General features: G+C 43.5%; 1 protein-coding gene across 2 annotated transcripts; it reads right to left on the bottom strand.

Annotated features, from left to right (window-relative positions):
• Positions 1–6546: 6546 nt before the first annotated feature.
• ISOC1 (isochorismatase domain containing 1) lies at positions 6547–25685 on the bottom strand. Of its 2 annotated transcripts, none has more exons than XM_081088671.1 (5): positions 25325–25685; positions 14787–14906; positions 14442–14645; positions 13076–13192; positions 6547–7675 (listed from the first exon to the last, which is right to left on the bottom strand). In XM_081088671.1, exons 1-5 carry the CDS (start codon positions 25619–25621, stop codon positions 7529–7531), a joined length of 885 nt encoding a protein of 294 aa, XP_080944797.1. In that variant the 5' UTR covers positions 25622–25685; the 3' UTR covers positions 6547–7528. The 2 variants fall into 2 exon arrangements, with proteins under 2 accessions (XP_080944797.1, XP_080944798.1); XM_081088672.1 differs by having other exon boundaries at positions 25352–25633.
• Between the last annotated feature and the right edge of the window lie 286 nt (positions 25686–25971).

Here is a 25971-nt window from a genome sequence, read left to right as displayed (position 1 = left end):
AACCTTCTGGCCCTTTAAATGCAGTTCCTCATGTTGTGACCCAACCATAAAATTATTTTCGTTGCTACTTCATAACTGTAATTTTGCTACTGTTATGAATCGTAATGTAAATATCTGATATGGTCTTAGGCGACCCCTGTGAAAAGGTCGTTCGACCACCAAAGGGGTCGCGACCCACAGGTTGAGAACCGCCGAATTATAAGGATTCGAAGAGTACCACGTGCAGGGGATGAGCTGCATCGACAAACAGGTTTCGTGGCCTACAGACAGTAACAGAAAGGCCTGGCTTTTTATTTTTTCTAGAAGACTTGGAAGCTAGGCCACCACTGGGTCTGTGTTCCCTTGTGGTAGCAACCAGGTGGCACGAGGTAGGGCCTGCCCCTTTAGAAGGCGCATGCACTTTCCCATGTGCCAGGCCTACCTGTCGCACGCCACTTACTTGTGTTACCTGTCTCACCCTGAGAGCAATCACGTTCAAGAGCTCTGGGCTATGCAGTGCCTACTGCACCTTGACCCCAGGTCAGTTGGTGCAACTGGCAACACCCCATCAGAGCTGCCTTTCATCAAGAGTGACTGTCCATAAAATGGGTAACTAGCCTCCTCAATAGAATTTGTAGACATTGCCCTGGTACATGTAGTAAAGAGACGTCCTTCCGCACAGCTGACACTTAGGAGTATTAGTGGGGGAGCCCCTACCACAGAGTGCGGCCGTTCCAACTCCCAGCTGCAGGTACTCACCCTCTGTGTGTGAGGAAACAGGAACCACCCGACGAGATTATGAGACCATAGACATAGAGCACCTATCAAAGTGCCCGGCTCATAGTAAGTACCCAGTCTGTGTCAAGCTGCCACCATTACCCATTTTGTACTTATGCCCTTCACCTGTTCATAGGAGCTGGGACCAGAGCACTTTGGGCAGCAATTTTATACAAGCAGACGCTAACCTCCTTCAAGAGACTATAACCTTGGAACAAAATTTCCTATCCTATTAAAGCAGCAGCTAGAAATTTCCTATCCTGTTAGAGAAGAAGCCAGGAAATGTTTTGTGTATTAACCCAAACCAACCAACCACCAAACAAACAAATCCTCCCAAAATTAAAATGAAAGGCTCTGGATTTAAAAAGCTCTAAACCATCTGGGGAGAATCTGTCATCCGCATCCCCTAATTGTGTCCAGCACCTCATAACTGTACTAATCACCCGTGTGCCCTTTGTTTTGTCTCTCACACCACCACTTCCTTCAGAAACAACAACTCTCTCTTCTCTAGACAATCCCCAGTGGGGAGGCTCTCACAGCTAAGTAATCAATAAAGCAGTACTGAAAGAATGAGCAAATAAACCCACACATATTCATCCCAGAGGACTCGTGCTAGCTAAGGTTTGCTTGTATTATATTTATGTGTTAAAATACTTCAAGACCGTGGTGCTAGTCTGCTGGAAACAGACAGCTTTTGTTGGATGGTGTTACTATAAATAAACCTCTGCACCTGGACTCACAATGTTCCGCATTCCAATTAGCCCACATAGAATTTGTGTACAATCCGAATTTTAACAATAATGATGATAGCATGATTGATTTCTTCAGGAAATGTGCTTCGCTATTTTACAAGTTAATGTAGACTAAGATAATTGAGCACATTGCCTTCCTAAGTATCTTTCATTTATGTCTTTATTAGTTCATTCAATAGAGAAGTTTTTTAAAGGGTAAAGAAGAGATGCTAAACCAATTTTGAGAAGCTTTGACCAACCAAGCTGATCTAAACAATGTACTGTTTAGCAAATTTGTATTCATAGAATTTATTCCAACATCTAAAATGAAAATCTATACAATGCATTTCAAAAGACAAAGCAATGAGCTCTCCCTCATTTGTTCTTGAAAACAAATTCACCTATCTCAAACAATGCAGTCAATCTAAAATATCTCTAAGTAATCTAAACATTCCATAAAGATAATTTTTAAAATGCTCACAACCCCGTTATGCCTTATTTAATCATTGGGTTTTTTATGGCTATCAAAGAAAAAGAAAGTGAGGTAATCTTTATGCATTCATAATTGCGTTTGCATTTTCTAAGATATATTTCTCTTTAATTTATATAGGGCATCCTTGATCAAACAATTACAATGATTCATTTTCTCTTCTATAGAATCCATTTAGCACTTGAGGGCCATCAGTCACACTGTATTTGTGTTGCTTGGTTATGTGAAAATTCTGAGGCTCAATTTTTAGCCATAGGCAACCTGTAAATCTTATTTTAAATTATGGTTTTCAGGAAGGTGTAACATGTAGTATCTAGAAGAGGAAGGGGTAGAAAATTTTTGTCATCTCATCCAACTTCATTTCCCGTAAGAACCTAGAGATCTCTCAGACAGGCTTCCGGGCTGCTGCTGAGAGCTGGGACAAGGACCAGAGCCCTGCACTGCCCTTCTCACTGCAGGAACTGTGTCTGTCTGTCAGGAGGTGCAGTACCCCCTTGAGTTTCTTGCACTCCTACATGTCTTGCTGGGTGTGCCATGTCTTCAAGGCCCTGAACACTTCCACCCAGGCCATTTCTCAGTGTTAGTTATGCAGCTGGTAACCTTGAGAAATGAAATTTGTCCCAATTATCGAAGTTATTAAGAACGGAGCCAGGTCTGTTATTTCAATGCTTTCAATTACACAATGCATCACATAGCCACTGTGAGGAAGGGAGAGGGAGAGAGAAACATTGGTAAGAACCATTGACTGGCTATCTCCTGCACACCCCTACTGGGGATCGAGCCTGCACATCAGGAAGGTGCCCTGATCAGGAATTGAACCTGTGACCTTTTGGTGCATGGGACAACGCTCAACCAACTGAGCCACATCAGCCATTTCTTTTTTTAAATGGCCCCAACCATTTAAATTTCTTTTTTTTTTTTTTTACAAGAAATCTATGTTTACATGTGCATGTGGTACACACACACACACACACACACACACACAGTGTTATATATAAACATGCTGTCTACCTGCAGGAATGAATGGCTGAAATCCAATATTGACTTCCTGGGATGTAGCATATTTAAATTTTGCCAAATTGTCCAAAAGAATAAAGCACTGACTTATTGTCATACAAACAATACAACAAAAGGCACCAACATATGGGTAGTGGCTAACAACTTACACCCACGTTCTTCATTCGTGTTTCATGTTGTCTTTTTAGGGTCTTAATTTCTTGGGGGGGGGGGGAGGACCACATTTCCAACAATTTATAAATCATCACATTTTCACCTGGGGCTGCCAAACAGTCCATTTTGAAAGCACAATATGCATTTTCCAGAAGCCCAGTTCAGAGCTGCATGTACTCAATGTAGGTTAACAATGAGTACTTGCATATTAACTATAGGTTCTAAGACACATCACCTTCCATTTCTTGCATTTACTGTCTGAAGGGGAGGGACAATTTAACAAGGAAGCAGCTGCAAGAACAATGAACAAATCCAAGTGACTTTTAGAGTTGAGAAGTAAAGTACACTGTGCAGCTAACAATTATATTAAGAAATGACAGGTGTGTTCCAAGTTGACTATTTTCTGCAATGAAAAACACAAAAAGCTAACCTTACAGTAAAAAAAGCTCTACTAACAATGGGCTACAGGATCTATTTCCCCTGCCTACCCCACTTTCCTGTAAGCAAATTAACAGGAGCTAATTGGAATTTAAAATGGATTTACTAGTATTTTATTCTCTTGCTGGCATCCCACTTCTCTCTTTCCCCCTTTTCTGCATATAAACATGACTGCAAGTTAAAAAAGTACAACCCCAAAGAGCAAGCACATTGGTTTCCTATAGCTCTGTTGTAAGAAGGATAAACTTCGTGGCCTAAAACAAGAGAAACGCATTCGCTCACGGTTCTGGAGGTCAGAGGTCCAGGCACAGCACGGCCTTCTCTGCTCAGGGTCCCCCAAGGCAGGAAAACAAGGTGTCGGCCGAGCTGCGTTCTTACCTGGGGCTCCGAGGGAATCTGCTTCCAAACTCACGCAGGTTGGTTGCTGAATTCAGTTCCTTGTGACAGTGCAGCCGGGTCCCTGTTTCCTTGCTGGACGCCCCTCAGCCATGGTGAGGCCTCCTCCCTGGACGCCCTCCCCCATCCTGAATCCCATTTGCCCGGAGGAGCCCAGGCCCTTCTAAGAGCTCACCTGATTGGCTCAAGACCACAAAGGCTCTCACCTTACCTACAGGTGGACTGATTGGAGACCCCATTCCCTGAGCAAACCCCCTACAGCTGCACCGAGGTTAGCGCTAACTGGGAGAAGGTGTGCGTTCACCACAGTGGGAACCTTGAGGGCCATTTCAGAATTCTGTTTCCAAAAGCACGCAAATCAGGATTATAATCTCTCCAACAGCAATTCATAGGCTATTTTATTGGACCACCATTTTGGATTTGTCTCTCTTCTAAAAATAAACTTACTTGGTAAGAGGTCTGCGTTTCAGGCTTAATAGATAAAAGCAACATGGAAATAAGAATTCTAAAAGCCAATTGCAATTATTTTAAAAATCTATTTTAATCACACCTAAGTAGTTGATATATATCTCATGGTAGCCTGGTGATTATTAAGTTCTTTTTAACCAAGGTTAAACAGTGACAATAATGCTCAATGAAGTAGAAGAGGCATTTACGATGTGGGAATACTGATATATAGTTATTTGACAATGAAAATGATAATTTTTGTATTATCAGCCATTCTCCTGAATTAGTTAGAAAACCATCTGAAAAGAAGTTAAGACTAGATTGAAGATTGCGGCACAGGTAAAGCCGCCGGCACTAGGAATATCCCATCAGCTTTGCTAATGTAAAACAGAGGACTGTTTTATAGATTGTAAGACGTATCCTTTTTATTGCCCCCCCCCCCCCTTCCACTACTGAAAGGGCAGGTCCATGTGTTAAGTAACCTGGTTCTCCTCAAACTGCCTTTAACCACCTGTGCAGTTTTAGAAAACGAGCGTCTCTGGGCCTCACTAGCCGAATCTGTGAAATAAAACCATGTTAGAATTTTACACCTGCAATGGACCTTTGAAATCATGATCTTTGAAGATCTACCCAGCTCTAAAGTCATCATTAACCAAATATTAACTTTTAAAGAGGGAAAATATCCCACCTTGTTAGAGAAATGTGATATTTGAATGGATATAACAGGGTACGTGGTTTCCTGGTTAGGATATGTTATCACTTTTGATTTTAGATTAAGTGTCTGCAGATGTGTTAGCATTTCAATAAATGAAGTGTCTTGATCCTGGCTCCTAACCCCCTTGCTGTTCCATACACTATACTATCATTTTGCTTATGTTTTCAAGTTCTTTATTTACATCAGTTAATAGAATCTTGTTACCCTACAAAATTACAGACACTTCCAAATTCAAAGTCTAATGTATTAAAATCAATTGTTTTCCTATAATAATAAGGCCTTGACATCCTGCTTTTGCATAATCTGCAAGAAAGAAGGGAGAAGGCAGAATTCCCAATTATGTGACTCTGAACTTTAATACCGAATTGACATTCCTGAATCTTAATCCAATTCACATTCACTGGGAGGTTAGGGCGTATCAGGTTTTGTACCAGACCATAAGTTTCCGAGTATCTTTTTATCCTAACCACATAGCACAATATCTAGAACTTACTAGGTTCTCACAATGTTTCCAGGATGAGTGTAGACAATGCACAGGTCCTGCTTTCAAGGAGCTTACAATCCACTGGGAACGATGGATTTTAGCCCAGTAAGACCCATTCCGGTCTTTGAACCTACAGAACTGAAGATAATAAGTGTGTGTTGTTTTAAGCCACTAAGTTTGTGGTAATTTGGCATGGTGGCCACAGGAAGCTAAGCAGGGCCACAGACCTGGTTTCAGCTCTGAAAAGCTCCATTGTGGCGGCATTTCATGAAAAATGAAGGGTCTGGAGCAGTGAAGGGAAACGGGTGCTGTTAGGCAAATCTTTGCTGCTCAGTGTGGTCCCTCCAAGCAGCACTGGTGGCAGCCGGTTCGACCCAGACCTACTGAGCCAGAGTCAGCGTTTTAACAAGACCCCCAAGTGATCTGCGTTCATATTAAAGTTTGAAAAGCACTACGTTAAATTTATTAAAAACTACTTTAAGTGCGGAGAAGTCTTTGATTCTTCTTTTTGACACACAAGGTTGCTGACAAGAAAAAATTTAAACACACCCAAAAGAAGAACTGTGAGGTTGTTGTCTGTTACCACTGACAAAACAAACATTCCTACTGCTCTGAAGATTCCTACTGAATCATGAAGAAGGCCCCTCGGCAAAATCTCTGTACCCCTGCCTGCAAAGGATTTTCCTTCTTTGAAAATTCTCAGGAGTTGAAAGATTATAAATGGCAACATTTATACCTTATATATATATTGCACCTTTAAATAGATATTAGAATGCCTGGAATAGTACTCATAGAGCTGTGTTGTGGGGGACACAATAATTTCATTCACATAATACATTTTCTTTAATTACTTTAATATAAAAGACAGCAATGTTCCATACTTCACATAATACTTAAAAAAAGTTTTAAAACCCTCTACTAAGTATTTAATGAAAATAAATTTATTGAAGGATAGCAATGACTACAAAATTAATACTACCAAATCGTTACTGGTACCTATATAAGTGGACGGTAGGTGGAGAAAATATCAAACAAAAATATGAACATTTGAAAACTACATTTTATCCAGCCTTGAACTTTTTGTTAAATCTTATGCATATTAGAAGGTATATTTGATATTTTTGTAAAGATAGTCAGCTAAGGTAATACCTCAAAGATTTTAAAACAGCCCTCCAGTAACTATATGACATTGCAAATCATCCCATCTGTTTACAAAATTAAAACAATGACCCAACGAGTCTTGCTAGGAAAAGACTCAATTAAAAAAGAGAACATTAACAGAGACTTAGTGATGGTGACCAGAATAAGAAAATTAGCATACACATGAAAGATATATAATTTCCCAACCTAATTCCGTCTGGTTAGATGAATGCAACTCAGTCAGTAAACTGACTGCATTATGAGGGGAAGGGGTAACATGAATCAGAGACCTGTTTTTAAATCTCATATAAGAATCCTATTTTAATCAACCTGTAAAGTAAAAGCACTGAGTCCACATTAAAGTCTTAACATATGTGTTTCAATAATACAAAAGTCAAACTCTTGTCAATACAGCTTTTTCTCTGCAGTGCACAATACAAGAAAACTTCACGAGTGTGCACTCTTGAGTTATGATCAATGTATACAGTATAGACAAAACAGGCACCTATATTATATTTTTTTTAAATAAATAAGAGCACATTAAGGAGAGAAAAAAAGAGAAGATAAGCAGCACCTGAAGCCTTTGACATTTGTAACTAAATGCTGGCACCCAAATGTTAGACCATTTTTACTAAGTTTTACTAAGAGGCGCAAAAAAAGAGCCAATATTTGACTTAGCATTTTAATTCTAGTAGAGACAAGAGCTTGTCGGGTTACAGCCCTGCCCCGATGGTGAGTGGCACACCAGTCCTTCAAATGCCCTAGACTTTGGAAAGCAGACCCGACTCTGGGGCACTCGCCTTAATCAGATTCTGGACTTCCTTGAATTTTGGATGGTCTTTATCCGCCACCAGCTGTAGCAGAACAGCCTCGCTGGTCGTCACTATGATCCCAGTCCGAGCAAGACGCTTTCAAAAGAAAGATAAAGACAAATGAAGACGGAAGCATGAGAATAAATGCCATGTTAAAATAGCAAAAAGGATGCTGGGACACAATAATTAGTATTCTCTATTAAATCCATGGTCCTTAGCTATACTATCGAAGTCAGTGATGGGGACAGACTTCAAACTAACCACACCACAAACACACTGTGGTTATTCTCGATATTGGTACTATGGGCTAGAAACAAGTAAAAGAAAACAGCCAATGTTTTGCTTATATGTGCCACAGATAGATGGGAAATCAAGGCTAATGGCTATAAAACAATGATTCTCATTTACCTTTTCTGTCCACAAACATGTGACGTATAGCATGTGTGTCCTCCCACTAAGTAAGAAATGACTGGTGGTGGAAGAGCCTCAGGTTTCGTTTAAGAATGTGCCCCTTGCCCTAGCTGGTTTGGCTCAGTGGATAGAGTGTTGACCTGGGGACTGAAGGGTCCCAGGTTCGATTCCAGTCAAGGGCACATGTCTGGGTTGTGGGCTCGATCCCCAGTGTGGGGCGTGCAGGAGGCAGCCGATCAATGATTCTCTTTCATCACTGGTGTTTCGATCTCTCTCTCTCCCTCTCCCTTCCTCTCTGAAATCAACAACATTAAAAAAAAAAAAAAAAAAAAAGGAATATGCCCCTGGATGACAATGGATCCATCACCCTGCCACCATCATTAACATGTTGGAAACACATTAACTACAGCATAAAAGTTAAGATTGTATAATTTCACCGACAGGTCAAAGAGTCCTTGCCAAATTGCTCTAGTGGAATCATGATAAAGAACTAAGAACAGAAATGTAAGGAGGGGAAGGAGGGAGAGAGTGGAAGGGGGGGAAGAGAAAAGAGGGAGGGAGGAAGGCAAACGGGGGAAAGTGGAGGGAATGGTGGGGGAGAAGGGGGAAGGGAGAAGGGAGGTGAGAAGAGAATTCTGCAGTAGAGACTGAGTTTTTGGATGTATTTGTTATCAGAAACCCTAGGCAAACAAAAAACCCCCAAACAAACAGCAAAACAATGAACCAACTGTTATCCCCAGAAACATCTGATGTAAGAACCATGGAAGATGAGGTGGTGAGAAAGATTTCTAGGCAAGTCAGAGGAAAATGCCCAGGTCAGTCTCTCATTGGAAAGGAGGAGCTGCTCATTAGATTCCACATATGAGCGACTCCTGGAGATCTAATGAACATAAATTGATGAACAAAAATAGATCTAAAGACACAGAAGCACCGAACAGACTGTCAAACCTCAGAGGGAAGGCAGGAGAGGGTGGGGGGTGGGAAGAGATCAACCAACGAACTTGTTATGAATATGCATATATTCATAATCCAGGAACACAGACAGTAGAGTGATGAAGGCCTGGGCTGGGGGTGGGGGCAGGCTGGGAGAGGTCAATGGGGGATAAAGGGGACATATGTAATACTTTCAACAATAAAGATTAAAAATAATAATCTATAATAATAAAAGTGTAATATGCTAATTAGACTGGAAGTCCTTCTGGAAGAAGCTGCGGGGGCGGGGGCTGAGGCAGAGGCGGCGGGGACCAAGAAGAAAGAAAAGAAAGAAAAGAAAGGAAGAAAGAAAGAAAGAAGTCGCTTGAATAGCCAGACAGCCCCGTGGAGCGACAGTAAATCCTCCTTCAGATGGCTACTGATCCGCAGGCCCTACCTTCCCAGTGGCACACTCCTGCTTTTTACCCCCAAAGATGTAGAAGGAAGTATAGCCACAGCCTGCGTCTGAGAAAACAGGCTTGGGCCTCGACAGCCAGGACAGAGGGCGTGCGGAGCAGAGGACCAGAACCCTCAGGCCACGCAAAGACAGCCGGGAAGAATGGAGGAAAGAGGAAGCACAAAGCCAGGCTGCTGGTGCCCCTGATGTTGGCATAAATACCAGAAGGTGAGTGACCGCTGAGTTTTTCCAACACTTCTGGACATGAATTTCCCCTCCTTGCTTTTCAGTCCACTAACATCTCACAACCTGTAGAAATCTCAAAGGACTGTGTGCCTGCTTCAGACAGAAGGGCAGGGAGCAAATACAGGACTAGCTGCAGCCCAGCTGTATCTCCAGTCCCTCAAACCCCGCTGGTGCCCTCCCCGGCTGGCCGTCCTGCCTGTCTTACTGCTCGCTGTTGCATCAGCGGACTTTCAATATTCAGCCTGAATCTGAATCATGCACATTCAATGTCAGTGAAGGTGCTTTAGAAAATCCAAAATGCCAACCAAAGTGAGCTGCCACTCATCTTTCTCGTTCCTTAGTGAGGCAGGAAGGACAGAAAGCTGTTCTCAGGCCCAAGGAAGAAATCTGATGACGCAGGAAGAAGCCAGCTTTCCCTAGTGATCTGCTGACCGAGCCTGGTCCCCTCAACAGCCTTCAGAGGGGCTGAGAGTCGGTCACAGTGGTGGGGTAGGCCGGGAGGCTCCAGGCACAGAAACACACTAAAACCTATACGATATTACTTGGCTTCAAGACTGACATATGGCCAATATCGATTGGATTCAAAAGTAATCAAGCCAAGAACCTGTGTAGGGGAAGGTGTGGCTGGCAGACCTTCGCACGGTACCTGCCCAGCCCCAACCTGAAAGCAGGGAGGGAGCCACAGCAACTTTTCCAGAGCCTGGCAGGCTCCTGCTCTCCACCCTGAGCTACAGGACACCCACAGTGCTGGTCCCAAACCCACTTTCTTTCCCGGCTTTAAAAGGGCAATTAAAACTCCAGCTGTTTTGACCACACACGGGTACATGGTAATAGGTTTCCAATGTGCTTCCCTTACACTTGCAGTCTCAGTCCAACTAGGCCAAAGGAAAGGAATGATTAGTCTGCCCCACAAACGAAAAATGCAAGAGCACAAAACCATGATGGCTTTAGAGAGGACGGGTGTGGGGGGTGTGGGAAGCAAATCCTTTTATTTCCAGGCAACACTAACAACTCCCCAGAAGTACAGGGACATCAACTTCAAGAGAGTGTTTTATTCTGCACTTACTCTACAATTATTAGTTGAAAGCAACAATGCCTGCTAGGTGGTAGGTGTTCAGCGAGTTTTGTTGAGTAAAGCTCACAGCACAGACCCTGGCTCAGAAATTCCAGTAATGGTAACTATAAACCTTATTAGGATCATGACCTTGACAGGCTATATGGGTGGTCTCAGGAATTATCTTCAGCAGTTGTCTTCTAAAGGAACCAAGAAGAAGGGGAGCTGGCAGATTGCTATTTAACTTTCAGAGTCATAAAATAAAAGAGAAAATTTAACATTTCTCTCAATAATTTAGGGACAAACTAAAACAGTTCCATAGCAAATTCAGACTGAGCAGGAAACTGAAATGCGGCATGGTTCCCCTACCACCGTCTGACCTGATTCTGTTTTCCCTTTCAACCCCAACACTTTAACTCAACGCTGTTTGCTTCATGCTCCTCCGAATCCACCCTAGACTCTATGCTTTCTTTCCCTCCTAAGAACTTTTCAGGACTAGTCCCTTCTGGGTCTTGCAAGCTAATACATGCTTATACATTTCTTTCTTTTTTTAAATATATTTTATTAATTTTTTACAGAGAGGAAGGGAGAGGGATAGAGAGTTAGAAACATCGATGAGAGAGAAACATCGATCAGCTGCCTCCTGCACACCTCCCACTGGGGATGTGCCCGCAACCAAGGTACATGCCCTTGACCGGAATCGAACCTGGGACCTTTCAGTCCGCAGGCCGACACTCTATCCACTGAGCCAAACCGGTTTTGGCTGCTTATACATTTCTGATAAGACTAACCTCATGAAGACAAGAAATAATAACAATAAAAATAAAAGCAGTAGCTATCATTTGTGATTACAGTGTCAGACATGGTATTAAGTGCTACCAATACATTATCTTATTTAATCCTCCCCAAATCCTCCCATGTAGTGAATATTATTTCCATTTCACTAATGAGCAATCTGAGGCATAGATATTAGATAACTTGTCTAAGGACACACATTTACAAAATGCCGGAACCTGCATTCACACCCATATCAACCCTCCACGGTGTGGACCCCGAGTCACTGAGATTACAGGCTACCTCTCAAGGAATGAGGTTCAGATGACAAAAAGCTATGTTTTTATTTTGAGTCTTGTGAGAAGAAAGAACTGCCAACAATAACAATCTTCTGTAATAAATGCCATAATAAAGACATGTCTAAAAAACTTACATGACTGCAGAACAAACGCCCTTGAACTATCTTTATAAACAAGGAAGATTTGTGTTCCTTGTATGCTTTTAGTTTTCACTTCCTTGGAAACACTTCAAGTTCTAGACCTCAGCACTACCAGAAAGATAAATTATCCACAGAGGAACAGAGCTGCTTGCTGGGACAGTGAGGATCTGACAGTGGAAGGAATAAGCTCATTATTAAAATCTGAAATGTGGAAGTTGATTAACTCATGGTTGTAAAAACAGCTTAAAGATCTTTGCTGAGATGGGAAAAAGCAACACTTAGTACCTAAGTACCAGAGAACCCAATAGTCCAAATGGACTTAAAAATGTTTAAACAAAATTAATAAAACTGTTTCCACCCATAATCCCAAAATAGGACTCACTGTGGCAGGAATAAAATAGAGAAGGGATGCCTTAAACAAATGCTGCTCCCCACCTGCTCTGCACCAGCCCTCCCCACTGACTCTTCTCCTTTCCACCTCTGATTCTTCCTCATTTTCCCTACCTCACCATCCCAGGAAACACTGTAGGCTAAAAAGATGACAGCCATCCTACAGAGAAAGTGGTTCATAGGCCATCAGTTAAAGAATGCAGCAATTCAATCTACATGTACATTACTCTAAAATCATTATAGGATTAGAATTAAACACACACACACACACACACACAATGAATCTTCACAATATGGAGTGAATATTTCAAAGGACTATGATGCACATCTTGACACTCTAGTCAGAGAACCACGATACACTGCATGTGAGTGGCATGCACAGTCCGTGACATACCTCCTAGTCCCAGAAATCAAGTCTGAGAAAACCTCACAGGAGGCTGAACCAGGCTTAGGCCCATTATGCCCTCGGTTTGGCTAGATCTTGGTTGAGTTAAACCTAGGTGAGCTGTTTTTAATTTGCAAATCTCTAAATGGTTCAGGCTCAGCTTACTGGAATTTCTCCCAGTTCATGCATAAATCTCTAGCAAAGTTATGACAAAAGACATCAAGGAGCTCTTGGCGTCACTAGTAATCTAGATCTAAGGAGACAGCGGAGATAAAATAGGATATGGTGGTGAGACCTCAAAGCGTCTGATGCTGTCTGACCAATCTCAACTTGAAGAGGTAAATCCTGCATTGCTGTCAAATATTCAATGCTCTTCAAACTTATTTGGAAAACTTGGTAAATGACTTGTTTAACCGCAAGACAATTACCTCGAGAGCAAACATCCTGTCCATCATGCTTCTCGATGAGGTGGCGTCAGCAACGATATGAACCTCAATACCTCGGCCGACGAGCTCCAGGGCTGTTTGCTGGATGCACACGTGAGTCTAGAAGGAAAGTAAGAAATCATATGTAATAACGCGGTAAATGTAAAGTATTTTGCAAATGTGCAACCACGGCAGGTCTAATGACCTTGTCCTAACCTCGTTTTGCCTCTAACTTGCTAGGTAACCTTGAGCATAAACAGCATCTCTGGTTTAGTTTCCCCTTTCTAACGTCAGGAACTGGATTACTTCAGCGTTCCTGATTCTGGGATCCTTGACCATATTCTTAGAGCTCTGTGAGGATTTGTTAAAAGGTTTTCCTCTCTGTCACCTGGATGACCTTCCAACAGCTGATGCTACCACCCAGTTTTGATGCCACTCACAATTGGGTTTATTTCTGAATTCACACCAAGTGCCTAATACAAAGCATGAGTCTGCAGTACCGCAGACTGAGAAAGTAATGGGAAAACTGAGTTGTTACAAGGCGCCCAGCAGTAAAGGTAGGCCAGGTTAAAAATAACTCGTGACACGGGCAAAAAATACCCAGTGTCCCAGCACATGTATTATACAGGTTCCATCTTTCCAAGTACTAACTTGTAACAAATGGTTAGCGGAAACATAAAGTAAAAACATGCTCCAACAATAGCTGGATTATACAATGAATGAAAGCAGATCCCAATGATGCCATGATGCCAACCGTATCTTATACGACAAGGGAAGTTTGGAGAATTATCAACTGACAGCTCAGCTCACTGCCATTAGCACTGGAGGACTGCTCAAAGATCATCTTCATTAGGCACGAGGTCTAATGATGATGAACGAGCAGAAAAAAGTGCAAAAGTCAGCAATAGCATTTGGTGTGACATTTATACAAAAAGGCTTCAACCCTGAACTACATGACTTCTAAGGTTTTTCCAGAGCAAAATTATGACCCAAGGTGAAATCCTACAACACAAAAATAATGCCTTTAGTAAAACTGTGTTCCAAAAGTAGTGGTTAAAAGTAAAAGCCCAAGAATTTATCAACCTAGATTGCAATCCCGCTCCATCCCTTAATGTTATACAGCATCTGCGTTTTAGTTTCCTCGCCTATAAGATGGGGAGGACTTAGCGTAGAGGGTTGCTATGAGAGTTTAACGAATTAACATATAAAGTGTTTAGATTACTGCCATGCAAATAGTCAACACTTAATAAACGGTGGCTATTTTTCATCAGGATTACCACCTACGTGGTATTCTATATACAAAAATGCATTCCAGGATCAAGTTTCCTACAAATGAGATTATGTCCACAACATAACAAGAGGTACTTACTTCTACTCCAAATAACACAACGCTCCTGACTCCAGGAATCTCTGCTAACGCCGCTTCCACCTCTGGTAACACCATGGAAAACTTGGTCTTTGGAAGCACCAGTTTCACACCCGTTAAGTCGATTTCTTGAACAGTGCTTCCAAGACCTTTGGGGTACTGCTCTGTTACAATAACCGGAATTCCTAAAATCCGGGCCCCTTGCAACTGGAAAGAAACCACACACACAAACAAAAACCCCCACAAAGATAATTAGTAATATATATATATATATATATATATATATATATATATATATATGAATGTATATCATGCTTTAGTAAATTGGAAAAAAATAAGCAAACGTACCAATCTTTGTCCCACACTAATAATATCCCCAAAATACTTGATGGCTGGTCGGAACCTTTCCTGCATATCACAGCAGAAAAAGACGGTGCTCGAAGGTGTAAGATTTCCCAGGGTAGTGAGCTGAGGAAAAAAAGAAAAAAGAATGAGTTAGCACTCATTATCCGATGACATTTATTTTCGGTGGAGGTCAATAAAAGAAGAAAATGTTTCTACTGTTTGATCCACTAAGTCAATTTCTTCAACTATTATCCAAAAGGAATGATCTAAACTACAGAAAAAAAATTATCCACAAAGATTTCCAGGGAACGGCTTTTAATAGTGAAAATTAGCAATAAACCCGGCCAACAATACAGAAATGATTTCACAAATTTTAACACTCACAGGACAAAACATTTTTTAGCCAATTAAAATAGCATATATATATATATATATATATTTCAAAAATTTGTACCACCTAAGAAGAAATGCTAATTTTAAAAACAGAGCACAGTTCAATAGTATTCCAATAATGTTAAAATGTGAATAAGAAGTAGAAGCAGGCCCTTGCTGGGTAACTCAGTTGGTTAGAGCGCTGTCCCCATAAATTTGATGTCTGCATTTTAAAACATATTTATCAAAATCAGAGGCTTCAATGACAAGATGAAAACTGGGTATCAGATTACCAGGCTTTGCATTGCCATAGTTGGTCTATTCTAACAACTTAGGCCCAATATGAATCCACCAAGAAGTGAAAATCACTACTGAATATAAGAATTTAACCACTGGATTCTTAAAAGTCCATGGTGCTTTTCTTTCCACCTTCTCAAATTACAGAGAGCCATGTAAAGCGTTCAGTCTGGTCCTGAATGAACCCACACCACTATTCTTCTAGCCACTCTGCTAATTAACCTGTTTTGCTTTCTCTAAAACCACTCCCCGATGATAATTTTCTACAGGAATCCGTGTCTCCATTACACAGTGGTGGCTGCACCATTGCCTGGCCCTAGATGCCTTACTGCCTCAGCACACAGCATACCCTCAGGAAACAGGTTACCACAGGAATTCAGTGAATCATTAAAAGGATTCTTTCATCCTTAACAGTATGACTGCTCTAATCAGTTTTCTCTTTATTCCTCTATGCCCTGGTCTGAGGGATTCTGGTGCTTTAATCTCCCTCTGGTGTTACCTCCATAAACATGCACTGATTAGCCATGTGCACGCCAACACAAGTTCACGCAGAGCAAGTGACACCTGTAATTCAAACACAATGTATAGGGTTTCCTACTTTGCCAATAAAGAATATCAAAATAAATATCCAAGCATCTTATATTATATACTAGAGGCCTGGTGCACAGATTTGTGCACCTCAGCCTGGCCTGTGCCCTCTCGCAATCCGAGACCCCTGGGGGGATGTCAGACTGCTGGTTTAGAAACTGGCAGTCCGACATCCCCCCAGGGATGTAGTAGTGCCTGAAGTGGCAGGCGGCCAGGGAGGAGCCTGAGCCCAGGCTGGGCACCGCTCCCGCTCATCCCGGCCCCGCTGCGCCTGCCACCACCACCACCACCACCACCACCACCACCACCACCACCAACACCACTGCTGCTGCTCGGTAATCTTGCTGAGGAGCGCTACCACTGTGGGAGCGCACTGACCACCAGGGGGCAGCTCCTGTGTTGAGCGTCTACCCCCTGGTGTTCAGTGCGTGTCACTGCTACCGGTTGACCTGTTGTTTGGTTGTTTGGTCGCTTAGGCTTTTATATATATAGATTCTATGGGATTAAACACTATGTATAGGGTTTTCCTAGTTTTAATTAAACTAAATATCGAAGCATCTTAAATTATATATGCTACCTTTGGCTGCTTTCTTACATACATTTTTAATGAAAATATTATGCCGCCATTTTGGTAATTTTTCAAAAGCCGTGAATATAATATGTATATAGGTACTTAGGGCAGCGGTCGCCCACCAGTGGTCTGTGGACCACTGGTGGTCCGTGAGGTCCGAAAGGTTGTCGACCACTGACTTAGGGGACCATTTTTAAAAGAATCATTCTTTATGTCTATGTATTTTAAACTCTCAGTAAACATTAAATCTTGGTTACAAAGGCTCACAATCTATATTATTTTCTTCTTATAAATTTGAATCGTAGGTCCCTAGTCATTCACAATGTGTTTAGGGCACACTATGAAAAGCAGTTTACCATCAACCACTGTTTTAAATGATAGTAATAGAACTCAGCCAAGCTCAACACTCCCCGACAGGGGGAAGCCAGCAAGCATGCAAAATAAAACTCCCGGGCAGCTGCTCCTATGCCGGAGACCTACTTCAATCTCCAAGATCTCACACACTAACTCAAGTTTGGTTGTCTGGATTCTGAACTCATAGATGGTTGTGAACAGCAAATGAGAAAGCAAACTGCTGGAGATAGGCAAACTGACAGCAGCAAGAAATGACAGCTGACCGAGAGAAGCTTCAATGCACAATAAAAGCAGATCAAAACTCAACTTGTCCTACACTCTAGACCTCTAGTGAAGGAATAACAAGCTGTATAAAACTTATAAACTGGAGTAATATCATGTTATCACACACATTAAGAAAATGTTAAATTATATAACATTTTGGGACTATCACATATTTTATTGATTTTTTACAGCAAGGAAGGGAGAGGGATAGAGAGTTAGAAACATCGACGAGAGAGGAACATCGATCAGCTGCCTCCTGTACACCCCCCACTGGGGATATGCCCGCAACCAAGGTACATGCGCTTGACTGGAATTGAACCCGGGACCCTTTGGTCCGCAGGCCAACACTCTATCCACTAAGCCAAACTGGTCAGGGCGGGACTATAATATAAAATGGTCAAAATATTAAAAAATATTTTGGGTACTTGAAGAAATAAAATCTTATCTACCCGGAAATCCTAAATAATCAGAGCTGTGATCTCCTGGGGTTCCTATTCCCTGGTGCTTCCCTGTACCTCATTTCAGTGGTGAGGTATCCTGTTCTGGGCAGGGGACCACATCAGATGCATGTCATATAAGACACAGTTTGAGGAGGTCAGAAAATGCAGCCCTAAAATCCTCGCTGCCCTGAAAAACCTTTCTAGTTCAGGAACTCATCATCTATAAACGTTCAGTGAACAAAGAAAGAAACGAGAGAGATAAGGTGGCAAGGCACATTTTTTTTTTTAATGCAGAGATGACTGGTTATAATTTAGTGAACCAAAAATGCCTAGATAGTCTCCTCTCAAGGAGTTAAATTCCCAATATCCCCTTGAATGTGGCACTTCGTAATTCACTTTCTCAGAGTAGAGCAGAGGGAAGAGCGCAACTTTATAGTGGAAAAACCTGGCTAACACTGCCTCAAATAGACTAAGATGAAGGTAACCCCCTGTCTGGAGTGGCTCAGTGGTTGAGTGTTGACCTATGAACCAGGAGGTCACAGTTTGATTCTCGGTCAAGGCACATGCCCAGGTTGAGGACTTGACCCTCAGTGTAGGGCGTGCAGGAGGCAGCCGATCAATGATTCTCTCTCATCATTGATGTTTCTATCTCTCTCTCCCCCTCTCCCTTCCTTTCTGAAATCAATAATAAAAATATACTTTAAAAAATACAAAATTTTTAACCAATGATGTTATGTTGATGGTATGTAGCTTTCATATAATGTGAGAATGACCTTCATAATCTCCCTCTCAAAATCCCGCAACTCCAGTCTAAGCATGAGAAAAAAATCAGATGAATTCAATTTGCGGTACATTCTATCAAATCATTTGGCCAGGACTCCTCAAAACTGTCAAGATAATAAAAAGCAATGGACGTCTGGGAAACAGTCATAGCCCAGAGGAGCCTATGGAGACATGGCAACTAAATGTAATTAGTATCCTGGATTGGATCCTGGAACAGGAAAGGGCATTAGGGAAAAGCTAGTGAAATCTGAATGAAGTGTGGAGCTCAGTTAATGTTGGTTCCTTAGTTGTGACAAATATGCCACAGTAATGGGGGGAAGCTGGATACAAGTCTACAGGAAGTCTCTGTGCTATCTTTGCTATAAATCTAACATTATCCTAAAATAAAAAGTTTGTTTTAAAAATAAATGGTCTCGCCCTAACTGGTGTTCCTCAGTGGATAGAGCGTCAGCCTACGGACTGAAGGGTCCCAGGTTCGATTCCAGTCAAGGGCATGTACCTTTGTTGCGGGCACATGCCCAGTAGGGGGTGTGCAGGAGGCAGCTGATCGATGTTTCTCTCTCATCGATGTTTCTAACTCTCTATCCCTCTCCCTTCCTGTCTGTAAAAAATCAATAAAATATATAAATAAATAAATAAATAAATAAATAAAAATAAATGGTCTCCCTAGGCTATGGTAGTTACGGGGAAAGATGCTACTTTATGAATAACCTCCATACTTTACAAGCCAAGAAAGAGGCTTTGAGGCTACAAACAAAACAAATCAAACCAATCCAACCCATGTCCAACCAACCCCCCGCCACCCCCGAAATCCACATGAATTCCAAAAGCTGTTGTTAAATTACACATTGACTCTATAATTCACAGGGACTTCTTACTCTGACTCATGAATTTCTCTTAAAACCAACTAAAAATACTGTTCATATGCCCAGCCGGAGTGGCTTGGTGGTTGAGCGTTGACCTATGAATCAAGAGGTCATGGTTTGATTCCCAGTCAGAGCACATGCCCAGGTGCTCTGACATGATCACCAGTGGAGGACATGCAGGAGGCAGCTGATCAATTATTTTCTCTCATCATTGATGTTTCTATCTCTCTCTTCCTCTTTGAAATCAATAAAAATATTAAAAAGTGAATAAATAAAATATTGTTCTTAGTCAAACATTTACATGTTGCAACCACAGGATAACAAAATAAAAGTTGCTTTGACCAAATGCCGTCACAGTAAAAGTGTAGCAATTACAGACAAATGCATATTCAAGAAGCATGAAGAAATCATATGTAAAAATATGTGCATATACCTGCCTTCACATTTCTACCTATATCCCTACAACATGTACATTCAACAATACAGACTTCAATACACATATTTAAATACAAAGAGCTGATCACAGCCAATGGCTTCCTCAAGCTAGAATTTAAGACCATTTTCTAGTATAAATTTTTGTCCACTTTCTTAAGAGCTGTCATAGCTGGGATTTAACCTGTGATTTCCTATACAAAAGGCTCTTCATCCCCAAGTCCCATTATTACCATGATCATGACAGTATCTACCCTCCTTCACTAGCACGTGTGCACTGACTGTTTTTAACAATGGCTTGTTCACCGACTAGGAATCTGCCCCTCCCTGGCTCGGTCCCCCTGGTTACTCAGGACAGGCACATACAGGGTGACTGACTGGCCTTCCTCGGTGATGACTGCGCACCAGTTCTGTTCTCTCCATAAAAGTACGACATGGCGCATGTTATATGTTGAATTGTGTCCCCCAAAATCCACACATTGAATCTCTAACCCCAGTGCTTCAGAAAGTGACTTTATTTGGATTGAAAATATAATTAGTTACAATGAGGTATTATTACTGGAGTAGGGTGGGTGCCTAGTCCAGTGGTTGGCAAACCGCGGCTCGCGGGCCACATGCGGCTCTTTGGCCCCTGAGTGTGGCTCTTCCACAAAATACCGACTTCTGCGCACGGGCCACGAAGTTTCAATCGCACTGTACGTGCACGCCCGCACGTGGAATTTTGTGGAAGAGCCACACTCAAGGGGCCAAAGAGCCGCATGTGGCTTGTGAGCCACGGTTTGCCGACCACGGGCCTAGTCCAACATGACTGGTGTCCTTATAAAAAGGGAGAAACTGGGAGAGAGAGGTCTTGTGAACCTGAAGGCAGAGATCAGGGTGATGTGTCCATAAGCCAAGCAAGGCCAAAGGCTGCCAACAAATCAGCAAAAGCCAGGAGAGAGGCATGGCACGGATTCTCCTTCACGGCCTCAGAAGCAACCCTGATCGCTAGCCTTCAAAACTGCCAGAAATAAATTGTTGTATAAGCCACTGAGTCTGGGGTACTTTGTCACAGCAGCTCCCTAGCAAAGTACTACAGTGAGTACAATTCATATCTTTAGGAAGGAGTCAAGTTTGGAATTGTAAATGTGATGTTTTCAAAAACTTGGTGGTCTTTTATAGGCTCAAAACAGGCCTGATCTGCTTGGGAGAGAGTCCCGAAGGGGGCCCGGGGCGTCCTTATTTCACTCAGCGGTGTCTCCAAGGCCATCAGGTTACGCAGCCACAGTAGGACCTTGCTCCCACACTGACTCACTCAGACAGAGGCCTGTGTGATGTGTCTCCCCGGACGAGGCTCCCTATGCAGCACACCCCGTGGATTAAATCCGAGTCCAGATCTCAATTTCTCTCATTTCAATTACATGAAATTACACAAATCCAGTGCCATCTCCAAATGGCAGTCTATTAATCTGTCACAAAGCAAGAAAAATAGTATCTACCTCATATGGCTAGTTCAAGGATTACAGGAGCTTCATGTAATCAATCAATAAATGTCTCAGGCTATTGTGAGATCCCCCTTCTAGAAAACACACTACACGCTGGAATTCAGCACATTTAAAACCCTTTTTCAGTAATGAGGTTAAAAATACCACTTATTATTAAGCTCCCTTAAGAAGTACGTACACACACACACACACACACACACACACACTAATATTGCCTAACTTGTTATGTTAACACAGTCTGCAGAATTAAGTAAATGATTCGTAAAGTGGATTTCCCAATGTCACCAAAAGACTTACCATTCCATGTTCTGTTTCTGGCAAAACAGGTTTTCGGCTTTGTAATACAGGCTGCAAAGGAATTATTTCTACCTGCTCCTCCTACATGCTCCCGTGGTAAACGTTCCCGATTCAAAAATCACACCTTCAGACTAGCCAGCCCAGGGGGAGCAGACGCCTTTCCCTCTGCTTTACAGACCTGCCCTCGCTCCCTTCCCATGAAGTCTGCGCTCTCGTCTAGCCATGAACTGTCCATGGCCCTGTTTAAGAGAATAACAGTAGTAATAAACTTCCAAGAAAGTGAAAGCTGGAGCTGAATCCCTTTCCAATTAACCACTCAGGACAAGGGCAGAATAACCTTCCCAGGGAAGCTTATCTCCTGCCCACCCACCCGAGGCTGTCAGAGCCCTCCCTGCCGGCGGAAGCCAATCCTCTCACAAGGCCCATGTCTTCCCTCCTCTACTGGCTCTGCCTTCCCTGGCGACAAGCTGGGAAACACACTGGTGGTGGTATGATAGCAAATTCATGTGAGTTTCCACAGAGGAATGTTTCTATTAGTTAACACTTGGGAAACACATTTTGGAAAATTAAAACTTCTAAGTAAAAAAAATGACCTAAATTCCCACTGCATAATCCTGTCATTGACATTTCTTCCCCCAAGTCTCAAAATTCCTCGGACTTCAAACATATTGACAATGTTAAAGACACATAACCCATGCTTGAAACAAGAGCTGTCTTTTGCTACCTGTGACAGAGTATTTCAGAAAAGACGACACTTAAAAAGTTACTACAGCCTAATACTGGCAATGGGGGTCTTAAAGATCAGTCCCCATAAAACCGCTCACCAAACACGGGTGCTGACAGTGCGGCACAGGCCATGGCAGTCAGAGCAAGCAGGAAAGCAAGCTCAAACCCCTATGTAAATGGAGAAAACATTCTAGAATATATAGTGTGTGAGACAGGGCCACGGAGGCTCAAAGACCTATGTCTGGAGAAATAACAAGTCACATTATTTAAGCAGTGACCTACATATGGCCAACGTTATGCTCTTTGTCCCTGCCTCTGGGAGAAGGAAGGGGCCTACCATCCCAGTAGCACAGCTACCTTGAGTCTTCCTAAGTGACAGGCATCTATTCCAAAGAACAACAAACAGCATCAAAACAAACGGTATTACACGCTCAAGTCTGTGGCTTGTTTTCAATTCTGCTTTATATTTTCATGAAGCATAAAAAGAGAACAAGAATGCTCTGGCCAGCGATAAGGGAGGACCCTCACATGCTTTGCTGTCTTCACCATTATCGTGAACCTTGAGCAAGTCCCTGTATGTTTTGCTCTTTGGCAAAATGAAAAGAGTTAGATTAGTTAAGAAATTATAATTGGGCCTTACGCATGTCTACATTCACTGTGCCAGACAGTACAGCTACCCCTCAAATGTTTGTGGAATGGACTCTAGTTTCCTCTAGCATAAAATGTCCATGTCTCTAGGATTATACTGCTGTGTTCCAAAAGATACATAAAATGGTTATAAAAAGAAATATCTTAATTTTCTTTCTGAGTGTATACACACACACACATACACACACACACATCTCATATAGATAGAAATAGGTATCAGAATAGGTACATGAATATATGGGAAAGTGTGTGTCCATGTATGTATCTGTGTATATATCCCTCCACATTCTCTATTTTCAAGGAACCTGTCTGAAGAAGTCAAAATATTATGATTAGAAGAAGATAATATAAATATTTAATTATTAAAAATATATAAAATATTCTGTAACAGATACTAAAGAATTCTTGGGCTATTTAGTGAAAAATCATTTTTCAAAGGATAAGACAAGTAGTGCTATTATCAATATTTTAAACATAACCACAAAAAATTAACTATATGTTACCTCCTATACCAGGCAAAATATTTCAAAAGCCACAAGTGACCTGAATTATATAATGCCTTTGGATAAAGTACGAGACATTTCAAGTATACACATATAAGAATGTTTAATTAAAAAGAGTTGTCAGCCGTGGCCGGTGTTATACAATGGTTAGCGTGTCGGCCCGCATACCAAAGGGTCTCAGGTTCGATTCCGGTCAAGGGCATGTTCCTGGGTTGCAAGTTCAACCCCTGGCCCCAGTTGGGGAATGTGCAGTGTGGGAGGCAACCAATCGATATGTCTCTCTCACATTGATGTTTCTGACTCTCTCCTCCTTCTCTCCCTCCCTCCCACTGTCTCCAGAAATCAATGGAAAAAATATCCCTGGTATTAAACCTTACAGATGGGGGGGGGGGGGGCGGTAGTGCTAGTTTGGCATAACATCCTGTTAGGTAACAGCCCACCCTCCTCTCCAACTACTATAGGAAATCATCTGCATCCTCAGAACAGGTCCAAGACCTCCTCATTAGAATTTGGATTCTCGCCTTCATTAATGGATTTGTCAAAGGTGCATCCAACTTCTTAGGTATTTTGGCAGCAATAATCTAAATAGACAAGGAAGGCTGCAGAGAGGGGTCAGCCATGAAAACTCTTTTTTTTTTTAATTTTATATTTTAATTTTTAAAATTTCTTTTTCAGTTACAGTTGTGACATACGATATTATATTAGTTTCAGGGTACAACGTAGGGATGAGCCATCCCTGTGACTGTTTTTTTCTAAATGCCATGGAAACTCTCGAAGATATAAAAATGGGGAGTAAACACCTACAATCACAGGCCTCCAAATTCTCCATGTGGACAGCAGCAGTGGAGACCACCTGCCTTGCTGCAGGCTCTGCAGGAGTGACAGTGCCTCTCAAAGCCTTTGTCCTCTGAGCACAGGAACTTGAGGCCGCCTCAAGCACCTGCTTAGGAAGCTCCTGGCATAGGTGCTGGGGTGATAGGAAACAAGACCAATTCCACAGCCGACTACAACGGGAAAAACAACTGGAGAACGATCCGCAGAATGACACCTGAATATTAAAAAATGCCTTCTACCCTCGAATGCTACATTTCAGTTTGGTCTTACCGGTTTCTCCACTAAGGGAAAAATGTTGATGGTGTAGTACTAAACCATACCTCATATTTTTCTTTTCAAAAATATAAATCGTTCAGTGAATCCTCTGAGCATAAAAAGAAAGGACAGGAGACTGACCGGCTGTTGTACAAGAGTGTGGCTTTTTAAAAAGCAACGTAAAAAGCTATAAAATAACCCTCAAGTATAATAACTTTCGGAGTCATCATGACCAGGAAATCATGGTCTTGCTAAAGTTGCATTTAGGAGGGTCAATCCGACCTTTTTAATGTGTAACCAGCAGGTTCAGCTGACAGCTCCTGGGAAGAGGGTAAGCACACGGTTATCTCACTTGGGCCAGGGGAGGCTTCAGGTCATGAGCCCGAAACGGGGGAAGAGGAGGGGGAGAAGGTCTGACTCCTAAAGTTTTGTGCTTCCGCAAGTGGCGAACACAACTCCGGGGAACACACCCGGAGGCCAATGCTCCCTACAATGCATCCCCCCCAAATAAAAGCACGGCCACCACCGCCCAGCCCTGGGCTCCGCGGGAGGCTGGGACTCGCTCCCGGCGCACCCGGCGGCTGCGGGCGGCCGAGGGCCACACACGTGGGGGCGATGGCGCGCGGCCACCAGCGGGGAGGCCCCCGCCCCCGCCCGCCGAGGGCAGCTGGCGACCGTCACCTCTGCACCGGCACATTCCCGGGGGCGTCCCCGACGCCGGCGAGAGCGACCGGCCCTTCCCGGGCGGCGCGGCGCGGGGCACCTGAGGAGCGCGGCGGGGGCCGTGCGCGCGGGGACCGGGCGGCGGCGGCGGCGGGGGGACCCACCTGGATCTGCAGCGGCACGAGGCGCACCTTGCAGCGCTCGCTCACCGCGAAGCCCTTGGGCAGGTCCACGTACTGGCCCCACTCCTCCGCGAAGAGCTGCACCACGAATTTGCGGTGCATGTCGAGCTGGTCGCCGTACAGGCTGAGGAACTTCTGGATGAGCAGCTCGTAGCCGGCGCCGTGGGGCACGGACGAGGGCCGCGCGAAGACCGAGAAGCAGAAGAGCACGGGGACCGTGCCCGACGGCGCCCCCGCGCCCCCGTTGGGGAGCGCCGGGACCGCCGCCTCCGCCGCCATGTTCCCCGGGCGTCTGCCCGCTCCCAGGCCGCCGAGGCGCAGACACCGCCGGCCGCCGCGCCCCGCCTCCCCGCGCCCGCCCGCCCGCCGCTCGGGAGGCGAAGGGGCGGGTCCTGGCGGCCGCGGCCGGCGCGCCCTCCTCCGCGCGGGGTGGGGCGGGCCGCCGCCGAGGGCAGGGCGCTGGGGTCGGGGTGCGCGCGGGAGCGAGCGCCTGCGCCCGCCGCCGGGACCGCCCCCTCCCGCCCGGGGTGGCTGCAAGGCGCAGCTCGGGGCGGAGATGTGGGCACCCCCGCCGCCCCACTCCGCCCACTTTTGAGCGAGAGGCGTTTCCCCAAGCTCTGGGGTTGTGC

This window comes from Myotis nattereri, assembly GCF_964212035.1.
Source record: "Myotis nattereri genome assembly, chromosome: 4".
NCBI classification, from domain to species: domain Eukaryota; kingdom Metazoa; phylum Chordata; class Mammalia; order Chiroptera; family Vespertilionidae; genus Myotis; species Myotis nattereri.
This window is presented reverse-complemented; position numbering and strand designations above follow the sequence as displayed.